This window comes from Heteronotia binoei, chromosome 2 (assembly GCF_032191835.1).
Source record: "Heteronotia binoei isolate CCM8104 ecotype False Entrance Well chromosome 2, APGP_CSIRO_Hbin_v1, whole genome shotgun sequence".
Classification (NCBI taxonomy): Eukaryota; Metazoa; Chordata; class Lepidosauria; order Squamata; family Gekkonidae; genus Heteronotia; species Heteronotia binoei.
The window spans coordinates 142,306,307-142,331,321 of record NC_083224.1 but is presented as its reverse complement, the minus strand read 5'-3'; the positions used below and the strand labels follow the sequence as shown (position 1 = coordinate 142,331,321).

At 43.6% G+C, this 25,015-nt stretch overlaps 1 protein-coding gene across 1 annotated transcript in view; it reads left to right on the top strand.

The window, feature by feature from the left end:
* The window catches only part of COL24A1 (collagen type XXIV alpha 1 chain), a 282,681-nt gene that overhangs the window by 218,312 nt on the left and 39,354 nt on the right, over positions 1-25,015 (top strand). The window contains exons 38-45 of the mRNA XM_060232149.1: positions 370-423; positions 631-738; positions 2,147-2,200; positions 7,891-7,944; positions 10,051-10,107; positions 10,970-11,023; positions 19,318-19,371; positions 19,508-19,561. Of these exons, the coding sequence (XP_060088132.1) occupies positions 370-423; positions 631-738; positions 2,147-2,200; positions 7,891-7,944; positions 10,051-10,107; positions 10,970-11,023; positions 19,318-19,371; positions 19,508-19,561 (489 nt within the window). The remainder of the gene's footprint in view (positions 1-369; positions 424-630; positions 739-2,146; positions 2,201-7,890; positions 7,945-10,050; positions 10,108-10,969; positions 11,024-19,317; positions 19,372-19,507; positions 19,562-25,015) is intronic.

Sequence of the window (25,015 nt, the reverse complement as noted above, 5' to 3'; positions counted from 1 at the left end):
CAATTCACAAGGGAACGTGTTCTGGCCTGGATTCTGAATATCCTACTTCACTTTCTAGGCTTAAATACTGCTTATAGCTAGATGAAGTGTTTGGCTTCAGCACAAAATATATTTTAATCTTCAGCTGTTGTTTTCTGCTCAGACATGTTATGTTTTGTTGCATTTTCACTGGCTTGATAAAATCATTCTAAGGATGACATCACTATGTTATGGCATGGAATTGTCACACTAACTTCTTCAAAACTGAATTTAACAAGAGTTTCCCGCCATCCCATTTGTAATCTTGAAAGGCCTTGCTAAGATTATGCAATGTATATTACAAGTTAAACATGTTCTCAGAACTGTTTTCTCTCATGAAAAATACTACAGGGGCCTGAAGGAACTCCAGGAAGTCCAGGTCAAAGGGGCCGTCCAGGAAAAAAGGTAATTCATACCTCTGCTGGAATTTGTTCTGAAAATCATTTCTTTTTTTAACTGAACAATCTGCATTATTCATTAATAAATGAAGTGTTTGCCAGTTTTAAAGAGCACCAACATAAATGTTGCATCTTGCTATACTGGTTTTCCATGCTCTTTGCATAATAGTTTAATATTATTCTATTGTTTTGGCCCTGCCCCATTCCTAAATAGGGGGAAAAGGGTCAACTTGGTCCCCCAGGAGAGACTGGAGTCACAGGTGACCATGGCCATGTTGGAGAAATTGGTCCAAAGGGTTCAAGAGGAACTAGAGGTCCATTGGTACGTACATTATTAATTTATACCAAGAAGTCTTATGTATAAATTCTCAAGCAAAAAATGAGAGAGGTCCCGATTAGATATTTTAAAATGGTACATTCATGAAAGATCCTGAATATTTAGAGGATTCTTTAGTTTTCCTTGATTTATGAATTTTCTAGCTGGTGAGACAGAACATATTCATCACCTGTGGTTCCATTACAAAGAGTTAGCCTGGATTCTAGTCTTGAATGTACAGACAGAATAAATGATGCTTGTGCTGTCCATTGAACTCCTTTAGAGAGATAACAAATGCGGGACCCACTAGGACTTGCGAGGGGCACCTTATTTCTGCTTTCATCTCTATGGCTTCTGTGCAATCCCACATGGGGGACTATACTTTGACAGGCCAGTCATGGAAAGGAATTAGCAAGCTTTATAGAGAAGTTTCTAGAGCCCAAAAGTGCTTCCCCTCCCCTCTGTTTTCAACATAGTGTTTCTTGTCCAGATCACATGACAGGAGGGGCAAGCACTCTCCCCTCAGTTCTCTTCTTGCCACCATAAGGAGAGGATAATCCTTAGAGAGCTATTACATGACAACTTACAATTCTTCAGACAGGATTTTGTTCACACCTTGAACAAAGAAGGTTAGGATGGCACTTTTCAAAAAGTGTGAGAAATTTGGAGCCAAAATAGCTCACAATGATGAGCACGAATTGTGCATATTATGTTTGGGCAAAAGGCACAATACTGCTTCATGCCTGGCCTGCCACCATCTGATGCCAAAAGCTGGAGTTAAAACAGTTTTGTGGGAGAAAGCTGTAGGGGACCCACAACCAATTTTGGAAAAGTGGCCAACCCTAGAGAAAAGAACAAGGGCCCTGTTGGTAGGCTCAGTACTGGCACCCTCAATGCTGGAACTGTTGGAAAAATCAACCACAACTCAGCCTCAGAGCTGCCATTGAAAAAAATCAAAATAAAAAACAAAGCGTATACACCACGCCTCACCACTCACTCTTGCCTCGACGCCAATCTTTGTCCTGGTGCCAACAATCCCTTTTGTCACAATGTTGAGTATCGCCTGACAATCTTCATCCCTGCACCACTTCTCGGAATTGAGCCTCACATTTTAGCTGTGTCTGAAGAAGTGAGCAATGGCTCATGAAAGCTCATGCCCTGCCACAAATTTTGTTCATTTTTAAGGTGCTACTGATCTATTACTCTTTTCTGCTGCTACAGACAGTACTGCTATCATGGCTACCAGTCTTAAGCTTTCTCCAGGCTCATGATATAAGTAATTTAATCAAAAATATATTTAACTTTGGCTGGGTAGTATGCTATGTATTTATGCAAATAAGAAATGTTATGTGAATTACTATTTAAGTAATGGAATGTGATTAAAATATGCTTCTTGCTGTTCACACTGATACAGGGGTATTTAGGTTTAATGGGGCCTGCTGGAGAGCCTGGAATCCCAGGTTATGGGGTAAGAGACATTCACAGAATATATCCATACAACTTTTTCAGATTTTTTTCTGTTAAGCTTACATTGTATATGCATATTGTATTAAAATTGTCATTGGACTGTTGATAAATCTGTACAATTTTTAGCACAGATATATTTTATCCCATATATAGTTGCAGTGGTGGAATCTGGGGACATTAAAGCCTTGATGAAGGGCAACACTCAGAAACTAGAGTTCATTGTCATGATACCTGTGTAGTCATACATGGGTTCTGTGCACATGTGGGCCTACTGCAGAGAGGTTTTGGAACTCAAAAAATGCCTGAGTGCACTCCATCCCCCTGCTCCACACTGTTTCCTATCTTTTCCAGCATAATAAAGAGGGGGCAGAGCACCCTTCCCTCAGTTCTGTCTGCCACTGTTGAGATAGGTCCATCAGTTGAAGCTCCATCTTTTCTTCAACCAGCACAACCTGCCAACAATTCTACCTCAAACATTAATCTCCAGAAAAATTAGTCTTCAAAAAATACATATCCTGTATCCACAGAGATAACTCCAAGAAATGCTTTCTAGCCTTAGCAAAAAGCATGATGTCTTGCACTGATGTGTTTGTTGCCCCTTTACTCCCAAGGCAAGGCATGATAGAGCTTCCTGCCTAAAGGCTCTTCATAAACCATCTTTGGAACCAGTCAAAGAGACAGTCGCCATTCTAAAAATGCCCTCTCCATCAGATTATTCACCATATTCACCTGTTCCATCTCTGAAAGTGAAGTACAAGACTTGGAACGCCTCATCCCTCTGCTGTCCAACAAAGACCCCCACCCCTTCTGAAAGTATTCAGCTCTAGATTAGTCCTAAATCAGTATAGCACCTACCATTGTTTATTTATTTATTTTATTTATATCCCGCCCTCCCCGCAAAGGCAGGCTCAGGGCGGCTAACAATATGAGGGTCAGCAATAGCATGCCCAGCCATTTAACAGTAAATATAAACAATATTAAAGATAAAAACATTTAAACATTTAAAACATCTGGTGCTAATTTGGTGTATCCAAACAACAAGATATTAGTGGTGGTAATCAGACTGGTCAATTTTTAAACTTCTGGAAGTCCCAGACAAGCCACTGGTGGTGTTTCTGGGCCCAATCCATCACTGTAGATGTCATTATGAAAAAGTGTGGTGGAAGAGTGCCGTTTTGCAGGCCCTGCGGAACTGTGTGAGCTCTCACAGGGCCCTCACTTCCTCTGGCAACTCATTCCACCAGCTAGGAGCAGCGATGGAAAAGATAAGATAAGATAAGATAAATTTATTTTTATATCCCGCCCTCCCCCGCCGATGGCGGGCTCAGGGCGGCTCACAGACACGGAACACCATGATATATATAAAATACAATATAAAACAAACAATTTTAAAATACAATTCAGTTACAATTCAATTACATAGTTAATTAAATGGATAAAACGGTGCTATAAAGTGCTATAGATCACAGTCATGCACAAGATGGCTGGATGGCTACAAATCCGGTTAGCCAGGTTCTGTCCCAAAAGCAAGCTGAAACAGAGAGGTTTTGCAAGCCCTGCGGAACTGGTTCAGGTCCCGCAGGGCTCGCACCATCTCTGGAAGTTGATTCCACCATCGAGGGGTCATTGCTGAGAAGGCTTGCTCCCTGGTTGTCTTCAGTCTAGCCTCTCTTGGCCCAGGGATTTTTAAGAGGTTTTGGGAGCTAGATCTCAGTGCTCTCTGGGGAACATATGGGGAGAGGCGGTCCCTAAGGTAGGCAGATCCTCGGCCATATAGGGCTTTAAAGGTAATAACCAGCACCTTATAGCGAACACGGTACACAACTGGCAGCCAGTGCAGGTCCCGCAGCCCAGGCTGCACGTGTTCCCACCGAGGTAGTCCCAGCAGCAGCCTGGCCGCCGCGTTCTGAACTACCTGAAGTTTCCGTGTTCGGCATAACGGCAGCCCCATGTAGAGGGCATTGCAGTAGTCTAGTCTCGAGGTGACCATTGCGTGGATCACAGTTGCTAGGTCGCTGTGCTCCAAGAAGGGAGCCAACTGCCTCGTCCTCTTGAGGTGGAAGAAGGCGGATCTAGCCGTGGCAGCTATCTGGGCCTCCATTGATAAAGAGGATTCCAGTAGCACTCCCAGGCTCTTGACCCTGCGCACTGGTATCAGTGGCGCACCGTCAAAAGCCGGTAGGGTGATCTCCCCTCCTGGTCCGCCCCGGCCCAGGCAAAGGACCTCAGTCTTCGCCGGATTCAACTTCAGCCCACTCAGCCTGAGCCAGTCAGCCACGGCTTGTAACGCCTGGGCCAGATTTATAGGGGCATCGCCAGTCCGGCCGTCCATCAATAGATAGAGCTGGGTATCATCAGCGTACTGATGACAACCAAGCCCGTACCTCCGTGCAATCTGGGCAAGGGGGCGCATGTAGATGTTAAACAACATCAGGGAGAGAACTGCCCCCTGAGGCACCCCACAGCAAAGTGGGTGTCTCTGAGACAGCTCCCCCCCAATTGCCACCCTTTGTCCCCGACCTTCAAGGAAGGAGGAGAGCCACTGTAAGGCTAGCCCCCGAATTCCTGCGTCGGCGAGGCGGCGGGTCAGCAGCCGATGATCGACCATATCGAACACAGCCAACAGGTCTAGCAGCAGCAATACTGCCGAGCCGCCTCGGTCCAGTTGCCGCCGGAGGTCATCCATGAGGGCGACCAAGACTGTTTCTGTCCCATGGCCTGGGCGAAAGCCAGACTGGCATGGGTCCAGGGTGGAAGCGTCCTCCAAAAAATCCTGTAACTGCAACGCCACGGCCCTCTCAATAATTTTGCCCAAAAGGGCAAATTTGAGACCGGTCGGTAGTGTGCCAATTCGGCTGGGTCTGATGTAACTTTTTTCAGGAGAGGGCGGACCACTGCTTCTTTCAGGGGTGTTGGAAAAATACCCTCTGAAAGGGATCGATTTACGATGTCCCGTATAGGACAGCTTAGTTCCTCCTGGCAGGCCTTAATTAGCCAGGAGGGACATGGGTCCAGATCACAAGTTGTGGATCGTGCAGTGCCAAGTATTCTGTCAACTTCCTCCAAGCTGAGCGGGACGAAGCAATCCAGGGTTAAATCAGAAGACACGCAATGGGCCTCGAGTTCACTTACTGCATCTAAATTGGCAGGGCAGTCGTGGCGGAGCGATTGGACCTTATCTGCAAAAAATTTCGCAAAAGCCTCACAGCCTATCTCCAATTCCTTAGCCTTTGAGTTGCCCTGTGGCAATGTAGTAAGATTCCAAATTATTCTAAATAATTGATCCGGGCGCGAATTTGCAGATGCAATCTTAGCCGCAAAGTATGTTTTCTTTGCAGTCTTGATTGCCATCTCATAGGACTTCATAAACTTCCTATAAGATGTTCTAGTCGCTTCGTCACGGGTACGCTGCCATTGCCTCTCTAGCCGTCTAAGACCTTGTTTCAGCTGGCGTAATTCCGGGGTATACCACGGGGCCAGCCTAGTCCGAGGTCGCAGAGGGCGTCGAGGTGCGATCTCTTCGATGGCCCTAGAGAGCCGGCTATTCCAGGTCTCAACCAGGCCATCGAGAGAATCGCCAGGGGGCCAGGAGTCCCGCAGGGCCATTTGGAACTGTTCCGGGTCCATTTGGCTCCGTGGGTGAGCCATAATAGGCTCTGGCTCTCGTTGATGCAAACCTAGCTTCTTTGATGCTGGGGACCATCAACCAGTTTTGGATTCTGGACAGAAGTGCTCTCTGGGTCATATATGGGGAAAGGCGGTCCCTAAGGTATGCAGGACACTGGCCATATAGGACTTTAAAGGTGATAACCAGCACCTTAAAGCGAATCCAGTACACTGTCGGTAGCCAGTGCAGTGCTTCCAGCACAGGCCGAATGTGCTTCCATAAAGGAACTCCCAATAACAACCTGGCTGCAGCATTCTGCTCTAGCTGGAGTCGCGAATTTGGTACAAGGGCAGCCCCATGTAGAGGGCATTGCAGTAATCTAATCTTGAGGTGACCGTAGCATAGATCACAGTAGCTAAGTCGTCACAATCAAGAAAGGGAACCAACTGCCTTACCATCCGCAGATGGTAAAAAGCTGACCTGGCAGTGGCAGCTACTTGGTCCTCCATCGTTAAGAAGGCATCCAAGAGCACTCCTAAACTTTTAACCTCGGGCACCGGCATAAGCTGCACCCCATTGAAGGTCGGTAAACGGACCTCCGGTCCCAGACCACGGCGACTTAGGTACAGGACCTCCGTCTTCGTCAGATTTAATTTCAGCCCATTCAGCTTGAGCCACCCTGCCACAGCTTGTAATGCTGTGGACAGATCTTCTAGGGTGGAATCAGACTGGCCACCCATCAACAGGTAGAGCTGAGTGTCATCAGCAGACTGGTGACAACCCAGCCCACGCCTCTGAGCAACCTGGGCGAGGGGGCGCATATAGATGTTAAATAACATCGAAGAAAGAACCACTCCCTGCTGCACTCCACAAATAAGTGGGTGTCGCCGGGATAGTTCTTCCCCTAGTGCCACCCTCTGTCCCTGACCCTGGAGAAAGGAGGAAAGCCACTACAAGGCTAACCCCTGAATTCCAGTGCCGGCGAGGCGACAGGTCAGTAACTGATGATCAACCGTGTCAAATGCTGTTGACAGGTCTAATAACTTCAGCACTGCCGAGCCACCTCTATCCAGGTGTCTCTGGAGGTCATCTGTGAAGGTGACTAGTACCGTCTCCATCCTATGACCCGGACGAAAACCAGATTGATGTTGGTTTAGCATGGAAGCTAAACGGATTGTTATATCCACAACCACTTGATGACAAGAAACAAGACCTTAACTTCTTAGATGTATGTAGAGCACTTCTTTTTTACCTTGAGAGAATTAAACCATTGGGGGGGAGGGGAATCCAACTTTTCATCTCCTTCCTAGACCCCAACATGAGTAGAAGCTGTCGGTGCAGTCCATTTCCAGACAGAGTCTCGTGCATTAAACTGTGTAATAAACTAGAGTGTTCACTCCATTTGTGTCAGCTGTGTTACGCCATGGTCCCTCTATCTACTCCATCTGAAAGTCTTCCTCCTGCACCTTCTCAAAGCTTTTTTGATGGACTTAGATGTCACAAAACATGTGGCAGTGGGAAGTGCAGTCCTGCAGTTCCTATTCAACTGAGAGCTCACACCAGACTTTCTAAGACTGGTAAGTCAGCTCACTACTCTCCCATGTGCGACTGCACAGGTACCATGTCAATGAAAACAGTATAGCACCTACCTGTAACTTTTGTTCATCAAGTGATCAGCTGTGCAGTCACACATTTGTCCCTCCTGCCCCATTGTGAGCTCTTAATTAAATACAACAACACTCTGGTGGTGGCAGGTAGGAACTAAGGGAAGGGCACTACCCCCCCTTCTTTATCACACCAGGAAAAGTGGGAAACAGCATGGGAGAGCGGGTAGGGTTGTGTGTGCACAGTACCCATGTGTGACTGCACAGGTCACCACTCAATGAATGACAGTTACAGGTAAGAACTGTAACTGTTTTCCTCCTTGATTATTTTTATAGCCTTGCATTCCCCAGCACACATGGGGTTCTGTGTACTATAAATGCTGTGTATGTTTGTATGCATGAGAGAGAGAGAGAGAGTGAGTGAGTGTTGGGGTAATGGCCAAGGAAAGCTGACTTTACACTTAATTGTTCTTTAACTAGGGTCATCAAGGTCAACCAGGAGCATCTGGCCCTCCAGGACCCAAGGGAGAGAAGGTGTGAAGTCTGACAATGTATATGTATTTACTACAAATACTGTAATACTGTATTTACTACAAATACTCCCCTGATTTGTGTGAAGATACATTCATATGCCAGCTAAATGAAATAAATTTGGATTTGTAATCACACAAATCCACCGATTGGTTCTGTTTATAACATGGATCCATCCAGCAATCGAACCTGTGTATTTGCTGATGATTAATGCATTTTGTCATCATACATATGAAACTACAGTACTGCAAGTCATGCTATTGCAAGTTACAAGCATGGACCAGCAAGAAACTTATAGAGAAATTTCCTTACTGGTCCCTGCTTTCTTCTTCAGCTCCTGACTTGTGTGAATTGTTCCAGCCATCTTTCTCTACTCCCCTCCTCCTGCTGCCTCCTCTTTACATCTCTTTCCTTCCACATCTTCCTTCATCTCTCTCCTCTTATCCTATTTGTTCCCATCTCGCCCTCCCAATGCTCCATCTTTCCTGGGTCCTCCCTCCTTACCATCTGTACTTCTTTCTTGCTACCAGGAAGGAAAGAAGGAGAGTGCTAACCATATTTGGGCTGGAAGATGGTGGCTCAGTGGTAGAGCATCTGCTTGGTAAGCAGAAGGTCCCAGGTTGAATCCCCGGCATCTCCAACTAAAAAGGGTCCAGGCAAGTAGGCGTGGAAAACCTCAGCTTGAGACCCTGGAGAGCCACTGTAGTAGACAGTACTGACTCTGATGGACCGAGGGTCTGATTCAGTATAAGGCAGCTTCATATGTTCATATGTTCAAGAGAGCTAACTACAGGCTCTCTCCCAAATACAGTTAGTTCTCAGTGTCTGCTAGCAACTTCCTCCCCCTGCCCAGTAGTGCCTGTTGATTTTGAAGGCTGCTTAACACTCAACTTGCTATGGGCTCCCTGCCAGCCCAAACATTTCGGCCATTGCTTACCTTGCATTCCCAGCATCCTCCTCACAGCTGCTTCACTCGCTTACCTGCCAATACCTCTGTCCATTCCTCCCTTCCTCCATATCACTAAATCATATCATATCACTGCCTGTTTCCCTGCCTCGCTCAACTGGCCACCTCCTCCCTTCACTATTTCATCTGTTGGTCAGTTGCCTGCTTAGGCCATTGTCAGTTCTTCTGTACTCCAGCCACTGCTGCTAGCCAGCTGATTTGCTTTGGAAAGGAAAGTGGGACAGCTTTCTCCTATTTTTCTTTTCTTCTTTTTCTGGGCAATGGTTATGGGGGTTCTAGGCAAATCCCACAATGGCAGTTGTGATCTTGTGACATTATGTCATTAGATTGGCAGAGCAAAGTGCTTAAGTTCTCTAGTTTGTGGCTCTTTTTTAAAAAATCTGGTTTTTATTTTACAGTTTTTGGATTTTTCTGCAAAGTCATAATTGACGTTTCCTTACTTCTGTCAGGAAAAGGGAATGAGTGAGGATTCATTCAGAAATTCACCCAAGATTTAAGAGAAAATAATTAGTTAAGCATGGGGAAGCAGAAGCATTTATAACCATGCTGTGAAACAAAAAAGCAAATGTCAAAATGTAAAGGAACAGTTATAGGGAAAAGCAGGTTCTTTATCAAATTGTATTGGATTAGGTTGTTTCCATATAAGGACAAGGTTCGTTTTGCTCATTGTTGCTGAGAATGCTGCACTGGAGTCTCTGCACAAAGATTTTCTCCATGCTTGCTCCTCGTGCCTGCCATTTCTTCTTACCCTTCAACCTTATTTTACTTAAAATTAAGCATGATTTAAGCATCATAATATGATTTGGTCCAAGTGGAATACAGCACTATGTTAGAACTACTATTCAGTTTTGCTTGCATTTGTCTAAGAGTAAAGCCATCTTTTAGTACCACAAAAGGGTCATGATCTGGAAGAAACTAGTTGTATTTATATATTGTATTTATATATTTACTAATGTGACATAAATGTACAAATTACTAAAGGTCTGCATTTAGTATTTGATGTCTAATATAACTTTTTGTCATGTTGCAAATATGCAATTGTTTATAGCAGGTAGTTATGAAATCATCTCAGATGTTCAGGTACAGTTTATTGAATATTCAAGTTTGATGACCAATAAGCAATTGATCTGTCTTTATTGTAGGGGTACCCTGGTGAAGACAGCACAGTACTGGGACCACCTGGGCCCATAGGTGAACCAGTAGGTCTTTCTTTATCCAGAAAACTATATAAGTGATTCCAAATAGAAGGCAGGAAATGGTGCTCTCCAAAAATATATAGTTGCCTCCAGACTCTTTCATCACATTGTATTTTAAAAGTGTGGAACCAGCGTAGTTATTTTAAAATATAAAGTTATATCTGGACTTGCACAAATTCTGGTTTCTTTATCACTGCATGTGTTCAGTCTGTATTTTCTGACAAAAAAATTATTCTAGACTGATGGATGTTTCCTTTGAGATGGCAAGTGATTCCTGTGGCATTTAAAGGTGATCCTGGAGGTCACATTAAAATCATAAATTAAAATGCTAACATAATAGTAAACCAGACGAGTGTGTGAGTAAGATTTGAACCAAGGACTTCCCTGGTTCAAATCTTACTTCCTTCATTTTTCCCTGCTAGGTGGCCTAGAATAAGGCAATATTCTCAAAATTAACTTCTCAGCAGTACAACCTCTTGACAGGAACAGTGAAATAATATCTGTGAATTCTTTAAAACACTACATAAATGTTAAATATTGTTAAATGTCTTTAACCACATTCTGCAGGAGCAAACTACTTTTCGGTCTGTGAAACTTAAAAATTCAAATTGCCTTATCACAAATAATTTTAGGCAGTATTTATGTACTGTGGCTATAAACAAATTAATCATTAGCCACTGTAGAGCTAATTACAAAAGTCCATATCAGTGAAGTTCTATAAATGGTTCACATGTAGAATTTTGAAAGCATCCCTTGTTCCCTTCCTTTTTTCTGAGTTATTTATCTTAAATTTATATTTCCCCCCATAATTGGTCTATATTTCAAATGACAATTTAAACAATTGGTCCCCTTTTTATTTTTTTAGGGTCCTATTGGTGAATGTGGGGATCGAGGAGAGCCTGGTGATGTAGGTTATGAGGTAAAACATACTTTGGCTTTTGGTTCAGTATTTATGCTCTGCACTGTCTGTTTTATTATATATTTTATTTATTTACAAACTATGTATCCCTCCGGGGGGGGAGGGGTGGGCTCCCTCTTGGGTATCCTGCCCCCCCAGGGAAAATGTATGCACAATACATAGCCTCTCCTTCCCGGTGTAGTGAACGCCGCGTGGTCACTGTCCGGCTATGCCTGGCAGATGGTCACTGCAATGGCCTCTCCTGCATTACTGCATCCGTGGCAACACCTTCTCACTGGTCCCCCCCGTTTCTCACAGAGTTTGCCACGTCATGGTGCGACCGAATGTCCGGCAGTATAACCGGATGGGCAGGCTGGGCTCACCAACCTCGTCAGCCAAGAGAAGGAAAACTCTAACATCAAACCCGGGCAGATAGAGCTCGTTAATGTAACACCTACCACCTGGAGGACTCGCTGCCGGAGTCCCGGCTTACTGGGCCATGGCAGATGACTCCAAGGTGAAAGGGTGGAGCCAGTACTGCGCACACTGTGCCTCACCTAAAAATTCCTCTGCGCAGGCCTGAAGGGCATATCCACATCCACAACCCACAACACACCAAGTCCTGCAGCGATGGGCAAGGGGCGAAACGGCAGGTGGAAGATGCCACTAGAAGCCACAGTCCCGATCCTGCATGTAGGCGGTTCAGGGTATTGGTCGCCTGATGCTGACCCGGAGACGAAAGCATCTTTCGGCAGCACCCTGAATGACCAAGCAGCCTTATCTAGGGACAGCACTGCTTGCTCCACACGGAGAGGGGCCTAGAAAAGGTGGCCTAAACAAAGCTCGTCTCCCCCACCCCAGTTGGCTAGCCGCGGTCAACGGGCATCCTTACTTGCGGTCAAAAAATAACAACAAAGAAAAGGCATGCACCTTCCTCACAAAGTGTGCAAAGACTTAAGCTTGCGTGTTGGAACATCAGAACCATGCTTGACGCAGTAGACAGTGGTCGCCCTGAACGACGCTCTGCTCTAGTTGCCCACGAACTTCCCAGGTTGAATATTGACATAGCAGCTCTCAGTGAGGTCCGTTTCCCTGAAGAAGGTAGTCTTCAAGAACATGGTGCTGGCTATACCCTCTACTGGTCGGGTAAGTCAAAGGCTGAGAGCCGCCTTTCTGGCGTTGGCTTCATGGTCAGGAACTCCATTGCCTCCAAACTCAAAAACCTGCCAACAGGTCACTCAGATCGCATCATGTCCATGCGCCTCCCACTTCAAAACAAGCAGCATGCAACACTCTTCAGTGTGTATGCCCCAACTCTTCAAGCAGATCCTGCAGAAAAGAACAAGTTCTATGCTGATCTACGCAACCTCGTACGGAAGATCCCTACAGAGGACAAGGTGATCATCCTTGGCGACTTCAATGCCAGAGTAGGTAAAGACTCGGAAGCCTGGAAAGGAGTACTTGGCAAACACGGCATTGGCAACTGCAATGATAACGGGCGCCTCCTGCTAGAATTCTGCACGGAGCACCAGCTTACCATCACCAACACTATCTTTCAGCAGAAGAACAGCCTGAAGACAACCTGGATGCACCCACGGTCCAAGCACTGGCACCTTATCGACTACATTCTGATGCACCAGAGAGACCTTCGAGATGTCTTACACACCCGAGTAATGCCCAGTGCGGAATGTCATATGGATCATCGTCTTGTACGCTGCAATCTCCGTCTTCACTTTAAACCCACACCCAGGAGAGGAGGTATCCCTCGGAGGAAGCTTCAGGTTGGCAGCCTTCAGTCAGCTGAAGTTAAAGCTGCCTTCCAGGCAAAACTCCAGTCAAGAATTGAGGACCCCAGTTGCCCCACAGACCCTTCTCCAGAAGCACTCTGGGAACACCTAAAAACTACCATCCTGTTGACCTCTGAAGAAGTCCTCAGGTTCTCCACAAGGAAAAACAAGGACTGGTTTGACGAGAACAATCAAGAGATCCAAGAATTACTAGCGAAAAAGAGATCTGCCTACCAAGCACATCTTGCTCAGCCCTCCTGTCCCGGGAAAAAAGCAATCTTTCGCGCTGCATGTAGCAACCTCCAGCGCAAGCTTCGAGACATTCAGAACAAGTGGTGGACCAAGCTTGCAGAGAGAACCCAGCTGTGTGCAGACACTGGTGATTTAAGAGGGTTCTACGAAGCCCTGAAGGCAGTATATGGCCCATCATATCAGGCTCAGAGTCCCTTGCGTAGTGCAGACGGCCAAGTACTCCTCACAGACAAGGCATCCATACTGAACCGGTGGTTGGAGTATTTTCAGGCTCTCTTCAGTGCCAACAGCGTAGTTCAAGATTCAGCAATCCACCTCACCCCACTTCAACCAGTGAAAACAGAGTTGGATGAGATCCCCACCCTAGAAGAGACTGTTAAAGCCATCAAGCAACTGAAAAGTGGCAAGGCAGCGGGAGTTGATGGAATCCCACCAGAGATCTGGAAGCATGGGGGCACAGTACTACTCCTCCCAGAGAGTCAGTGTGGCTTCAGAGCTAACAGGAGCACCACCGACATGGTATTTGTTCTCAGGCAGCTCCAAGAGAAATGCAGGGAACAGAACAAGGGTCTATATGTGACTTTTGTCGACCTTACCAAAGCTTTCGATACCGTTAGCAGGAAAGGCCTGTGGCAAATCTTGGAACGTTTAGGATGTCCCCCGAGATTCCTCAGCATGATCATCCAGCTACATGAAGACCAGCGAGGCCAAGTCAGACACTGCAACGACCTCTCGGAGCCCTTCCCAGTAGGCACAGGTGTAAAGCAAGGCTGCGTTCTCGCGCCAACTCTCTTTACGATCTTCTTTAGCATGATGCTTCAAAGAGCTGCAGTAGATCTAGATGATGACGATGGTGTCTACATCCGCTATCGCACTGATGGCAGCCTATTCAACCTGAGGCGACTAAAGGCTCACTCCAAGACAATGGAAAAACTCATCTGAGAGCTACTGTTTGCTGATGATGCTGCACTCGTCTCCCACTCGGTATCAGCTCTGCAGCATATGACGTCTTGCTTTGCAGAGGGTGCCAAGCTATTCGGCCTAGAAGTTAGTCTGAAGAAGACAGAAGTTCTCCACCAGCCTGCACCCCAGGAAGATTATCACCCTCCCTGCATCACTGTGGGTGAATCAGTACTGAAGACAGTCCAGCAGTTCAGCTACCTGGGGTGCATCATCTCCTCAGATGCCAAGATTGACAAGGAGATTGACAACAGGCTGGCAAAGGCAAACCGTGCATTTGGCCGACTGCACAAAAGAGTATGGAGCAACAAGCATCTGAAAAAAGGCACAAAGATCAATGTTTACAAAGCGGTTGTGTTGACAACCCTCATCTACGGCTCTGAATCGTGGGTTTTATACCGTCATCACCTGCGACTCCTTGAGCGCTTTCATCAGCGCTGCCTTTGCACCATCCTCAACATCCACTGGAGTGACTTTGTGACCAACACTGAAGTCCTCAAGAGGGCGGAGGTTACAAGCATCGAAGCACTGCTGTTGAAGACGCAGCTGCGCTGGGCAGGGCATATTTCTAGGATGGAAAACCACCGCCTTCCCAAGATTGCTCTGTATGGCGAACTTTCCACTGGCCATCGAAATAGAGGGGCACCAAAGAAGAAGTACAAGGACTCCTTGAAGAAATCCCTTGGCACCTGTCGCATCAACCATCACCAGTGGTCTGACCTAGCCTCAGATCGCAAAGCATGGAGGCACACCATCCACCAGGCTGTCTCTTCCTTTGAGAACGCACGCATAGCTGGTCTTGAGGACAAAAGGAGATTGAGGAAGAATCGCACTGCTACAGCACCAACCCCAAATCAGACTTTTCCCTGCAGCCACTGTGGCCGGATCTGCCTGTCCCGCATTGGTCTTGTCAGCCACCAGCGAGCCTGCAGCAGACGTGGACTACTGCACCCTTCTTAAATCTTCGTTCGCGAAGTCAAGCCGAGAGAGAGAGAGAGATGTATCCCTCCTTTCTGCCTGCCCTGATCAGGGTTAGCAAGGCAGTTAACAGATTAAAAACATACATAATTAAAACACATTTTATAAGCCATTATTAAAACCCAACAAAAACACATCATTAAAACACTTAAAACCAAGATAAACTCACATACAGTACATAGATCCAAGTGGGCAGCCATGTTGGTCTGAAGCAATAGAACAAAGCAGTGGGCAAGTGCACCTTTAAGACCAACTACGTTTTATTGAGAATGTAAGCTTTCGTATGCTCTAAGCAGACTTCATCAGACAAAAGTGAGTTGGTATGTAGAGTCATGGGAATGTTTTTAGCAGATTAAGGAATCCCAAATTGGGGTCTGTGTTTGTTTGTTGGTATTGTTAAGTGGGCTGTAACAACAGTTGAGGGTGATAAAAAGCAGACATGTCATAGGTGTGAAGTGCTATAAGTCTGGGTGTCATTCTGGCTTCGTTAATTGTAGGTTTAAATGGAGGGCCTTAGTATCTCAAGAGGTTATAATATCATTATAGTTTGCCATTAGAAGAAAAGAATACATTAAAATACAGTGGAGGATGGGTTAGTATATGTAAAGATAAACAGCCAATATCCCTATTTGAATATGTCAATATAAAAAACCAAAATATTCTGATACACTGTTCTAAAAGAGAAATACATTCTAGTTTGCCATTAGAAAAAAGGGGTACATTAAAATATAGTGGGAGATGGATTAGTATATGTAATGAGATAAAAAGCCCATATCCCTTATTTGAGTATATCAATACAAAAAAACAACATTATTCTGATACACTGTTCTAAAAGAGAAATACATTGGAATACTGTGGATGTACTGTATAGCTATACTCAGTGAGAGTTGGTTTAGCATATGTAATGAGATAAAAAACCAATATCCCTGTTCAGTCTTGGGGAGGTGTTTGTCCCAAGTTTCATAATAATTTGTAATTCAGCAGTTTCTCTCTCCATTCTGTTCTTGAAGTTCCTTTGCAGTAAAACAGCTACTTTGAGGTCACCCATTAAATGCTCAGGAAGGTTAAAGTGTTCTCCAACTGGTTTCTCAGTTCTGTAATTCCTGATGTCAGATTTGTGTCTATTTATCCTTTGGCGTAGGGTTTGTCCTGTTTGCCCTATGTAGAGAACTGTAGGGCATTGTTGGCATTTAATGGCATATATAATGTTGGAAGATGAACAAGTGAATGAGCCTGAGATGGTGTAGTTAATGTTGTTGGGTCCAGTGACTGTGTTGTCTGGGTGTATGTGGCAGCAAAGTTGGCACTTGGGTTTATTGCAAGCTGTGGTACCGGTGTTCATGCTCAGATGTGATATTGTATTGCTGTGGGTGAGGAGTTGTTTGAGATTGGGGGGCTGTCTGTGTGCAAGAAAAGGTTTAACCCCCCCCCCAGTACTTTTGAAAGAGAGCTGTCACTGTCCAATAGAGGTTGTAAGTAGTGTTCCCTCTTAGCTGAGTTAGCGTGAGCTAGCTCACAGATTTTTAGCCTCCAGCTCACATATTTTTGTCTCAGCTCAGGAAGAATGACCCTAGAGCAAAATAATTTATGCAGTAGCTCACAACTTTAATGCCAGTAGCTCACAACTTTAGTATCAGTCGCTCACAAAGTAGAATTTTTGCTCACAAGACTGCAGCTTAGAGGGAACATTGGTTGTAAGTTGTTGATGATATGTTGAACTGTTTTCACTTGAGAGTTGTGTGTGACCACTAGTGGTGTTCTGTTATTGTCTCTTTGGGGTTTGTCTTGTAACAGGTTTTCTCTGGGTATCAATCTGGCTTTGCTAATCTTATTTTTTTACTTCACTTTAGTTCCAAAAAGGTTTACTTCACTTTAGTTCCAAAAAGGTTTACTTCACTTTAGTTCCAAAAAGGTTTGTTGTAGATCCCTCAGGTGAGAATCTCTGTCAGTAGGATTGGAGCAAATGTGGCTGTAGTGTAGAGCATTGCTCTATACAATGGATAGTTTTGTATGTTTGGGATGGTAGCTGGAGGCATGCAGGTATGTTTGTCGGTCAATAGGTTTCCTGTATAAGGTAGTGTCTATGCGTCCATTGTGTATTTTTACAGTGGTGTCCAGAAAATGTATTTCTTGCATAGACTGGTTCATTGTCAGGTTGATGGTAGGGTGAAAGTCATTGAATGCTTGGTAGAATGCATCCAGGGCTTCTTTACCATGTGTCCAGACCATGCACAAATGCAGTTACCTGGCAAAGTTAGATTGCTTGAATACCCTTGATTATGTGTGGGGTGATTGCCTGTTGGATTTACTCAGTGTTTCCTGATGAAAGTTTATATACCATGTCAGGCAGCTTTGTGCCTGTTCAGTAGTCATTTATGCTACATGGTGATGCCACTGTTGCTTGTGTCCACTTCTGCCTAGCCCCAGAATTAAACAATCTCTTTTACCAGAGAAGAGGCAGTAACCGCCAAGATCATTGTTGAATCATTAAGTTGCCTGACTTGTATTGTAAAACATAAGCGTTGCTTGCAGTTTGCCCCCTGTTTATGCCTGTGCTCTCAGATTTTAGCTTTAAATGGCTGACATTAGAAACGTTGCATTCCTGTTCTTTTCAACCACTCAGTCAGCCACTTCTGTTTAAAGAGGGATCATAAAAACTGATAGCAAATGGAGTTGGGGTAATGGGTAGACGATTAAGGCACAGAGACACCAGTAATTAGTAAATGTCAATTAAAAATAATCAGACTTTTTATTATGGGTTTTTTAAAACTGGAGGCAGTGGTGGCAATTGAGTTTGGAGATAGTGGCTGCAGAAAAAGAACAGCCTATTTGTATAAAAAAGCAGCTTCATTGTGCAAACTGGATGGATTCAAATATGTCCAGATGCCCCTGCACAGCTCACTGAATTCTTGGCTTCCTCTTGTGACCAGTGAGCATGACATTAGCTGAACTAGTTGGTGATCACAAACAATTTGACTCTGTTGGGCTACTTTTCACATATTCATCTAGTACAGTATAATGCAATTGACAGTACTGTATGCATGCATGTTCCCACACAGCCAGGGCCAGTTCGCCTACCAGGCAAACTAGGCAATTGCCTAGGGCACCAGGAGGGGGGGGCGCCTAAATTTGCCTGTTCCCCCCGCATCGCCGCTGCACCCACGCCCTCCATTCCCTTCCACAGTGCAGTGCCGTGCTCCGCCCTGCCCACCCCCCTCCCCAGCATGATCAGAGGAGCGCACTACGACAAAGCTTTGATGCAGCTGGCATCAGATCGTTCTTTGAAGAGAGTGCTGGAGGAGGCTTCGCTCCCCTCACTCCCGGTTCTGGAAAGGAGTGGGGAGAAGCCTCCTCCAGTGCTCTCTTCAAAGAATGATCCAATGCCAGCTGCATCGAAGCCGGTAGGGCCGAGCCTTGTCGCAGTGCACTCCTTTGCTCATTGAGGCAGCGGGGTGGGGGGGACGGAGCTATGGAGGGAGGGCAGCAGAGGGGGGGGCAGCGGGCAGGGAGCCAGACTGGGGTTCCACGTGCTCTAGGGTCGGTACTGCACACAGCCTGATAAGATTCCTAGTTTTCCTGCTCATCCACATGATTCCTTCTCTACTTCCCACTCAGTAGACAATTATATAAATAAAATGAGCAAATCAATCTGCCAGTGAGTATAAATAACCATTTTTTAAACAATTCTAGCCAGTTTCATTTAAGTCCACATTATTGTCAAGGTAATTTCACATATATATTTTCAAACAGACATACTGAAGCTATAGTATCCCCTTTGCATATCCTAGTATCCCCTGACCATCTGGATCCACCTTAGGTAAGAATTGATTTCACTTACTGCATATATGCAAAAGCATCTTGCAAGGCAGGAGTTGAAACTCAACCACCACAGCTATTGTGCAGCCACAAAGCTGTTCAACAGTAGTTTAAAGTGGATGGCAAACAGATCTGAGGCTTGATTCATGAGCGATTGTGGGTACTGAACATGGTTCTTTTGCGGGCTGAATTTGTTTACTGCAGACTTTGCAGCATCCCTAGTGAGAAATAAAGTCAAGTTAGTTGTGTTCTGCTGATGAATGAAATGTGGATGGATTAAGTAGGGGCAAGGTTTATGTGTTCTTGGGTTGAATATTATTGCATTTTTAATACAATACAGTGCAATGGAGGTTTGGGGACTTCACATTTAAATAAGGTATAGCTGAAAGACCGGTGAAGTGCCTACTGACTTGTATTGCAATGAAATCAACATGTTGGAGTACACTTTGGCATCCAGATTTTCACTGGAAGCCTCATAACACCATTTGCCTGCCCAGTAATATGTTGTACTCCTATTTCTAGGGTCACCTAGGACTTCCAGGACACAGAGGTGCTATTGGACAACAAGGGCCACCAGTAAGTGTATTATAAAGTGCGCTCTCTTCATTGTTCTCTTTTTTTAAATAATACAATTTTATTCCTATATTTGTTAACTACAGGACAACCTCTAACTTCTGTCCATTTATTTTAATGGATTTTTTCTTCCCCAAAGGGTGAGCCAGGCGAGCTGGGTGAAGTAGGACCAAAAGGAGAGCGGGGATCTCGAGTAAGTCAAAAGAGGCAACAAGAGAATATATTGTTTTGCTTTTCAAAAGATACTTGGTACTTTAAAGATTAAGAATTTTACCGTGATGTAAATGTTTTTGTTGCCATGTTAGCCCATTTCCATTTCTGGAATCTGACAAGGCAAAGGATAGTGTATGTTGTTGGCGCTGGAGGCAGAGCCAGCTATGGCCAAGGACCTGCCTACCTTAGGGACCGCCTCTCCCCATATGTTCCTCAGAGAGCACTGAGATCTAGTTCTCAAAATCTTTTAAAAGTCCCTGGACCAAGGGAGGCTAGATTGAAAACGACGAGGGAGCAAGCCTTCTCAACAATGGCTCCCCAATGGTGGAATCAACTACCAGAGGAGGTGCGAGCCCTGCAAGACCTAAATCAGTTTTGCAGGGCTTGCAAAACTGTCCTCTTTCAGCTTGCTTTAAGATGAAACCCGGGAAATGACAACTAGCCATCCTACACATAGTCTGAACTGTAGCACCGAAATTCATAATTTATAATGGTTTAACTATCTATTTAATTTTAACTTAATTTATGAATGTAATTTAACTATTTTAATGTAACTATTCTAATTGTTTTATAGTATTGATTGTATTTTATCGTAATCATGGTGCATACCATGTCCTGTTAGCCGCCCTGAGCCTGCCTTTGGCGGGGGAGGGCGGGATATAAAAATAAAATAATAATAATAATAATAATTATTATTATTATCATCATCATCATCATCATCCTTGCCAGGGAAACACTGCTACCAGTCCCTTTCTTTAATCTGGTCAGTATAATACTACGCCAGCCTCTGATTTAAGTCTATAGGATGTCCCATAAACAGGCTGTTGGTATGCAGTGCAGTCCTATGGATAGAAAGCTGAACTTGGATCTGAGAAACCTAGGATTAAGCCCCTTCTCTGCTGTACTACTAGTTATTTTAATGGCTACCTCATTTATTTACTGATGACATTGTTAGTGTATGACATCGTTTTGCAGAATCATTGAGGTAACTGACAACATAATAAAATTCATTGTCAACATTAACAATTAAACTCCTAATACCTTTAGAAGTACTACATGAGCAAATAAAATAATCCAAGATTAAAATAAGCCATAGCCCACAAATGCCTGCTGAAATAATAATAAAAAATCTTCAACATCTCTTTAAATGTTTAAACTGAGCAGGCCTGCCAAGCTTTTCTGTGGAGTAAAGACCGTAATGAGACTGCTGCTGCTTGAGAATCCTCACTTGTGTCCTCTTAAGTCACATTTTGTATAATAAAGAATGTGCAGGTGTTGTTTTATACCTTACATGTACCTTTGGCCACCATTGGAAACTGGATGCTGAACTAGATGAACTGTTAGTAGTCTTTCCTGTCCTGTATATGTTGTTCTTGAACTTCTTGAAGACTAGGCAGGATAAAAGTGTACTGCAGACAGGTCCTATCATTCCCCTGCTTAGGATGCAGAGAGCAACCTGGCGAACTGTGTTGTGGGGAGACAAGCAGTTGGACCCTTGGCCCAAGCTGCAGCTATCCTAGCACCTGATCCTTTGTTACTTGTTGGCAATTCATAGAGCTAGGCTAGTAGAGACCAGCTGTTGAAGATCTATGCATAGTGACATAAGGAACAGATTGGGTAGCAGTTGCCTTTGTGGCTTCATGTCTGTGGTTTTGAATAATTCTTTTGTGGTCTGAAGTATTTTTTAAAATAGAAACTTGTTATTTCTCTGGAAATCCAGTAACTTTTTAAAAACGTTGCATCCTTAAAAAGAAGTTGGCTTAGGAAAATAGCTTAGAAACAATATCCAAGATGTTAGAGACCACCAAACAAAGACCCTCACAACTTACTCTGCATGCTCTTCAAGCCTTTGGTTTGTTTCTTTTGAACAGCAACCAAAGAAAAAGCTGCTTTTTGGCATTTGTGTGAATTTCAGAAGCAGCAATGTGGAGAGACTGTTATTTAGAGAAAAAAACCCCTACAATTTTACTGGGCATGCTCAAGTCTTATAGAGGCTCTTGTGATTGTGTGACCACTGCTCAGATCCATTTAAACTCATTTCTGAAGAAAGCACAGTTATGGCACAATGCCTGTGCACTTGGAACAATGAGCTTGGGGTTCAGCTCAAAGGACCAAGTATAAATGTCGCATTTTGAAATTAATTCTTTGAATTGAGGATACAGTTAAAGCAGCCAAAGAAACTGATTTTAAAGGATTAAATAAAGAACAATTTTTAATATTCCAGTTGCACCTTCAGACTTCCACTTTCAACCCAGTCCTGCTCCAGTAAAATTATTTTCTGATGGATATGTGATAATCTGTGACTGAAAGCAAAACCACATTTTGTTAGCTTACATATCTTAGTAGTTCTATGAAGCTTCTCCTGTGATTGCAGGACATTTAACATTTGGCAGCACATACATACTATAGAACCAAAAAAGAAAACCCTGTGTTGTCCCTTTTCAGATTTTCCATTGTGCTCCCTAGGCTGAAATACAATATTCCGGTCATATTCCTAAAAATAGTTTAACAGCTAGAGGCTTCATGAAAAATGTACATCTTAAAACTGCAGTTAAAGCTGCGCTGGTAACATGAGAACATAGAGCTGCTCCTACTATATTGATTGCATAGAACAAGAATTTTTTAAAAATTGCTTTCATTTAAAATAGATTCCAAATTGATAACAAATACAAAACTGATAGTTTGTACAGGTTGGAACCTGTGAATTGCTTTCACTGACAGCAGGGCTTTTCCTTGGTGTAATTAACTTCTTCCACTGGAGGAAAGTTCCACTATCACTGAAATGAAGTCGTAAAATACAACCTACTGGATTTAATCCAGTGATACACTTTTAGAAATGCTTTGGGTTGAAATAGAGGGCCCAAAAGGAAATTTAACTATGGGAGTTTGTTATCACCCACCAAATCAAAAGAGAAAAGACGATTATAATATGATGGAAGGCTTAAAGATAGCGGCTAATCGTAAAAACTGTGTCATAATAGGTGATTTTAACTACCCGCAGATTGATTGGGTCAATATGTGTTCTGGTCGAGAGAAAGAGACTGAGATTCTTGATGCTCTCAATGACTGTGCTATGGAGCAGATGGTCTCAGAACCTACCAGGGGTGGGGCGATCCTGGATTTGGTCCTAAGTAATGCCCAAGACTTGGTGAGAGATGTAAAAGTGATCGCAGCATTTGGGAGCAGTGACTGTAACGTTATTGATTTCACCGTTTGTATAAATAGGGAGTTGTCCAAAAAGACCGCCACAACCACGTTTAACTTTAAAAGGGGTAAATACACTGAGATGAGGAGGCATGTGAGGAGGAAACTGAAAGGAAAGGTACATACGGTCAAAACCCTTGGGGAAGCTTGGACACTATTTAAAACTATAATCCTAGAAGCTCAGATAAAATACATACCACAAGTTAGGAAAGGCACAAACAGGCATAAGAAAAGGCCTGCGTGGTTAACAAACAAAGTAATGGAAGCTGTAAAAGGTAAGAAGGACTCCTTTAAGCGGTGGAAAACCAGTCCAAGTGAGATTAGTAAAAGGGAACACAGGCTGTGGCAAATCAAATGCAAGAATGTGATCAGGCAGGCAAAAAGGGACTATGAGGAGCATATTGCAAAAAACATAAAGACCAACAATAAAAATTTCTTCAAATATATTAGAAGTAGGAAACCAGCCAGGTAGGCAGTGGGGCCCTTGGATGACCATGGGGTAAAAGGATTACTGAAGGAGGATAGGGAAATGGCTGAGAAGCTAAATGAATTTTTTGCCTCCGCCTTCACTGTGGAAGACGAGAACTTTTTGCCCGCCCCAGAACCACTAATTTTGGAAGGGGTGTTGAAAGACCTGAGTCAGATTGAGGTGACAAAAGAGGAGGTCCTACAACTGATAGACAAATTAAAAACTAATAAGTCACCGGGTCCGGATGGCATACATCCGAGAGTTCTGAAAGAACTCAAAGTTGAACTTGTGGATCTTCTAACAAAAATCTGTAATCTTTCATTGAAATCTGCCTCCGTTCCTTTTTTTTCCCCCCAGAAAAATAAGTTGTTTTATTATATTATACATAAAGCTATACATATGAATGTTTATTAGACTCGAAAGGAGAATTAAAAATTGAGGAATATTCTAAATTAGACTGGTGGTTAAAGGTACAAATAAGATCCAGGTATAAATCCGATAAAGAAAAAGGCTTCTCGAACAGGGTAAATGAATTTGATGCAATTATTTTTGAGTCAGATCGGAAATTAGTCTCTAGAATTTATAACTGGTTACTAGAATATAAAATGCAGGATGAAGTGGTAAAAGAAGCCTGGGTGCGATGGATGAAAGATTTCGGATACAGTATTGAAATTACCGAATGGGAAAAGATTTGGAAAGAAAATTTTAAATTGACGAAATCTGCTTTATTTAAAGAAAATTTGTACAAATTGATTTATCGCTGGTATTATACCCCAGATAAACTGTCCAGAGCATATCCAGAGGTTTCAAATAAATGTTGGAAGTGTAACAAAACGAAAGGTTCTCTATTCCACATATGGTGGCTCTGTGATAGGGCAAAGAAATATTGGATTCAGGTGTCCATATGGATTCAAAAGATATTAAAAAAACAAATCCCCCATCTACCCGAACTTTACTTATTAAATGTCTGTAAAATTGATGTGTCCAAATCGGAAAAAAAAGTTTTGCTCCATATACTAACTATTGCCAGAATTCTGTACGCCAGATATTGGAAGACCTATAATATTGCAAATAGGAATGAGTTTATAGTTAAATTAATGGAGACTGTAGAAATGGATCTTTTAACCATGAGGTTGAGAGATGGTAATATTACGGAATGTAATGATACTTGGAAATCTGTGTACGAATGGGTGGAACATTTAAGATTTGAATAGATAGAATAAGATATAAGTGTTAGAAAGTTATCTATACGTACCTTTGTAAATGGTGGTGGGTATGTTGAATTCTCTGAGTATGTATGTGTGGCTATGTTATATGATGTTATATGTTATATGCCTCCGTTCCTGAGGACTGGAAGGTAGCAAATGTCACCCCCATCTTTAAAAAGGGTTCCAGAGGAGATCCGAGAAATTACAGGCCAGTCAGTCTGACTTCAATACCGGGAAAGTTGGTAGAAACCATTATCAAGGACAGAATGAGTAGGCACATTGATGAACACGGGTTATTGAGGAAGACTCAGCATGGGTTCTGCAAGGGAAGATCTTGCCTCACTAACCTGTTATATTTCTTTGAGGGGGTGAACAAACATGTGGACAAAGGAGACCCGATAGATGTTGTTTACCTTAACTTCCAGAAAGCTTTTGATAAAGTTTCTAATCAAAGGCTCCTTAGAAATCTTGAAAGTCATGGAAAAAAAGGACAGGTCCTCTTGTGGATCAAAAACTGGCTGAGTAATAGGAAGCAGAGAGTGAGTATAAATGG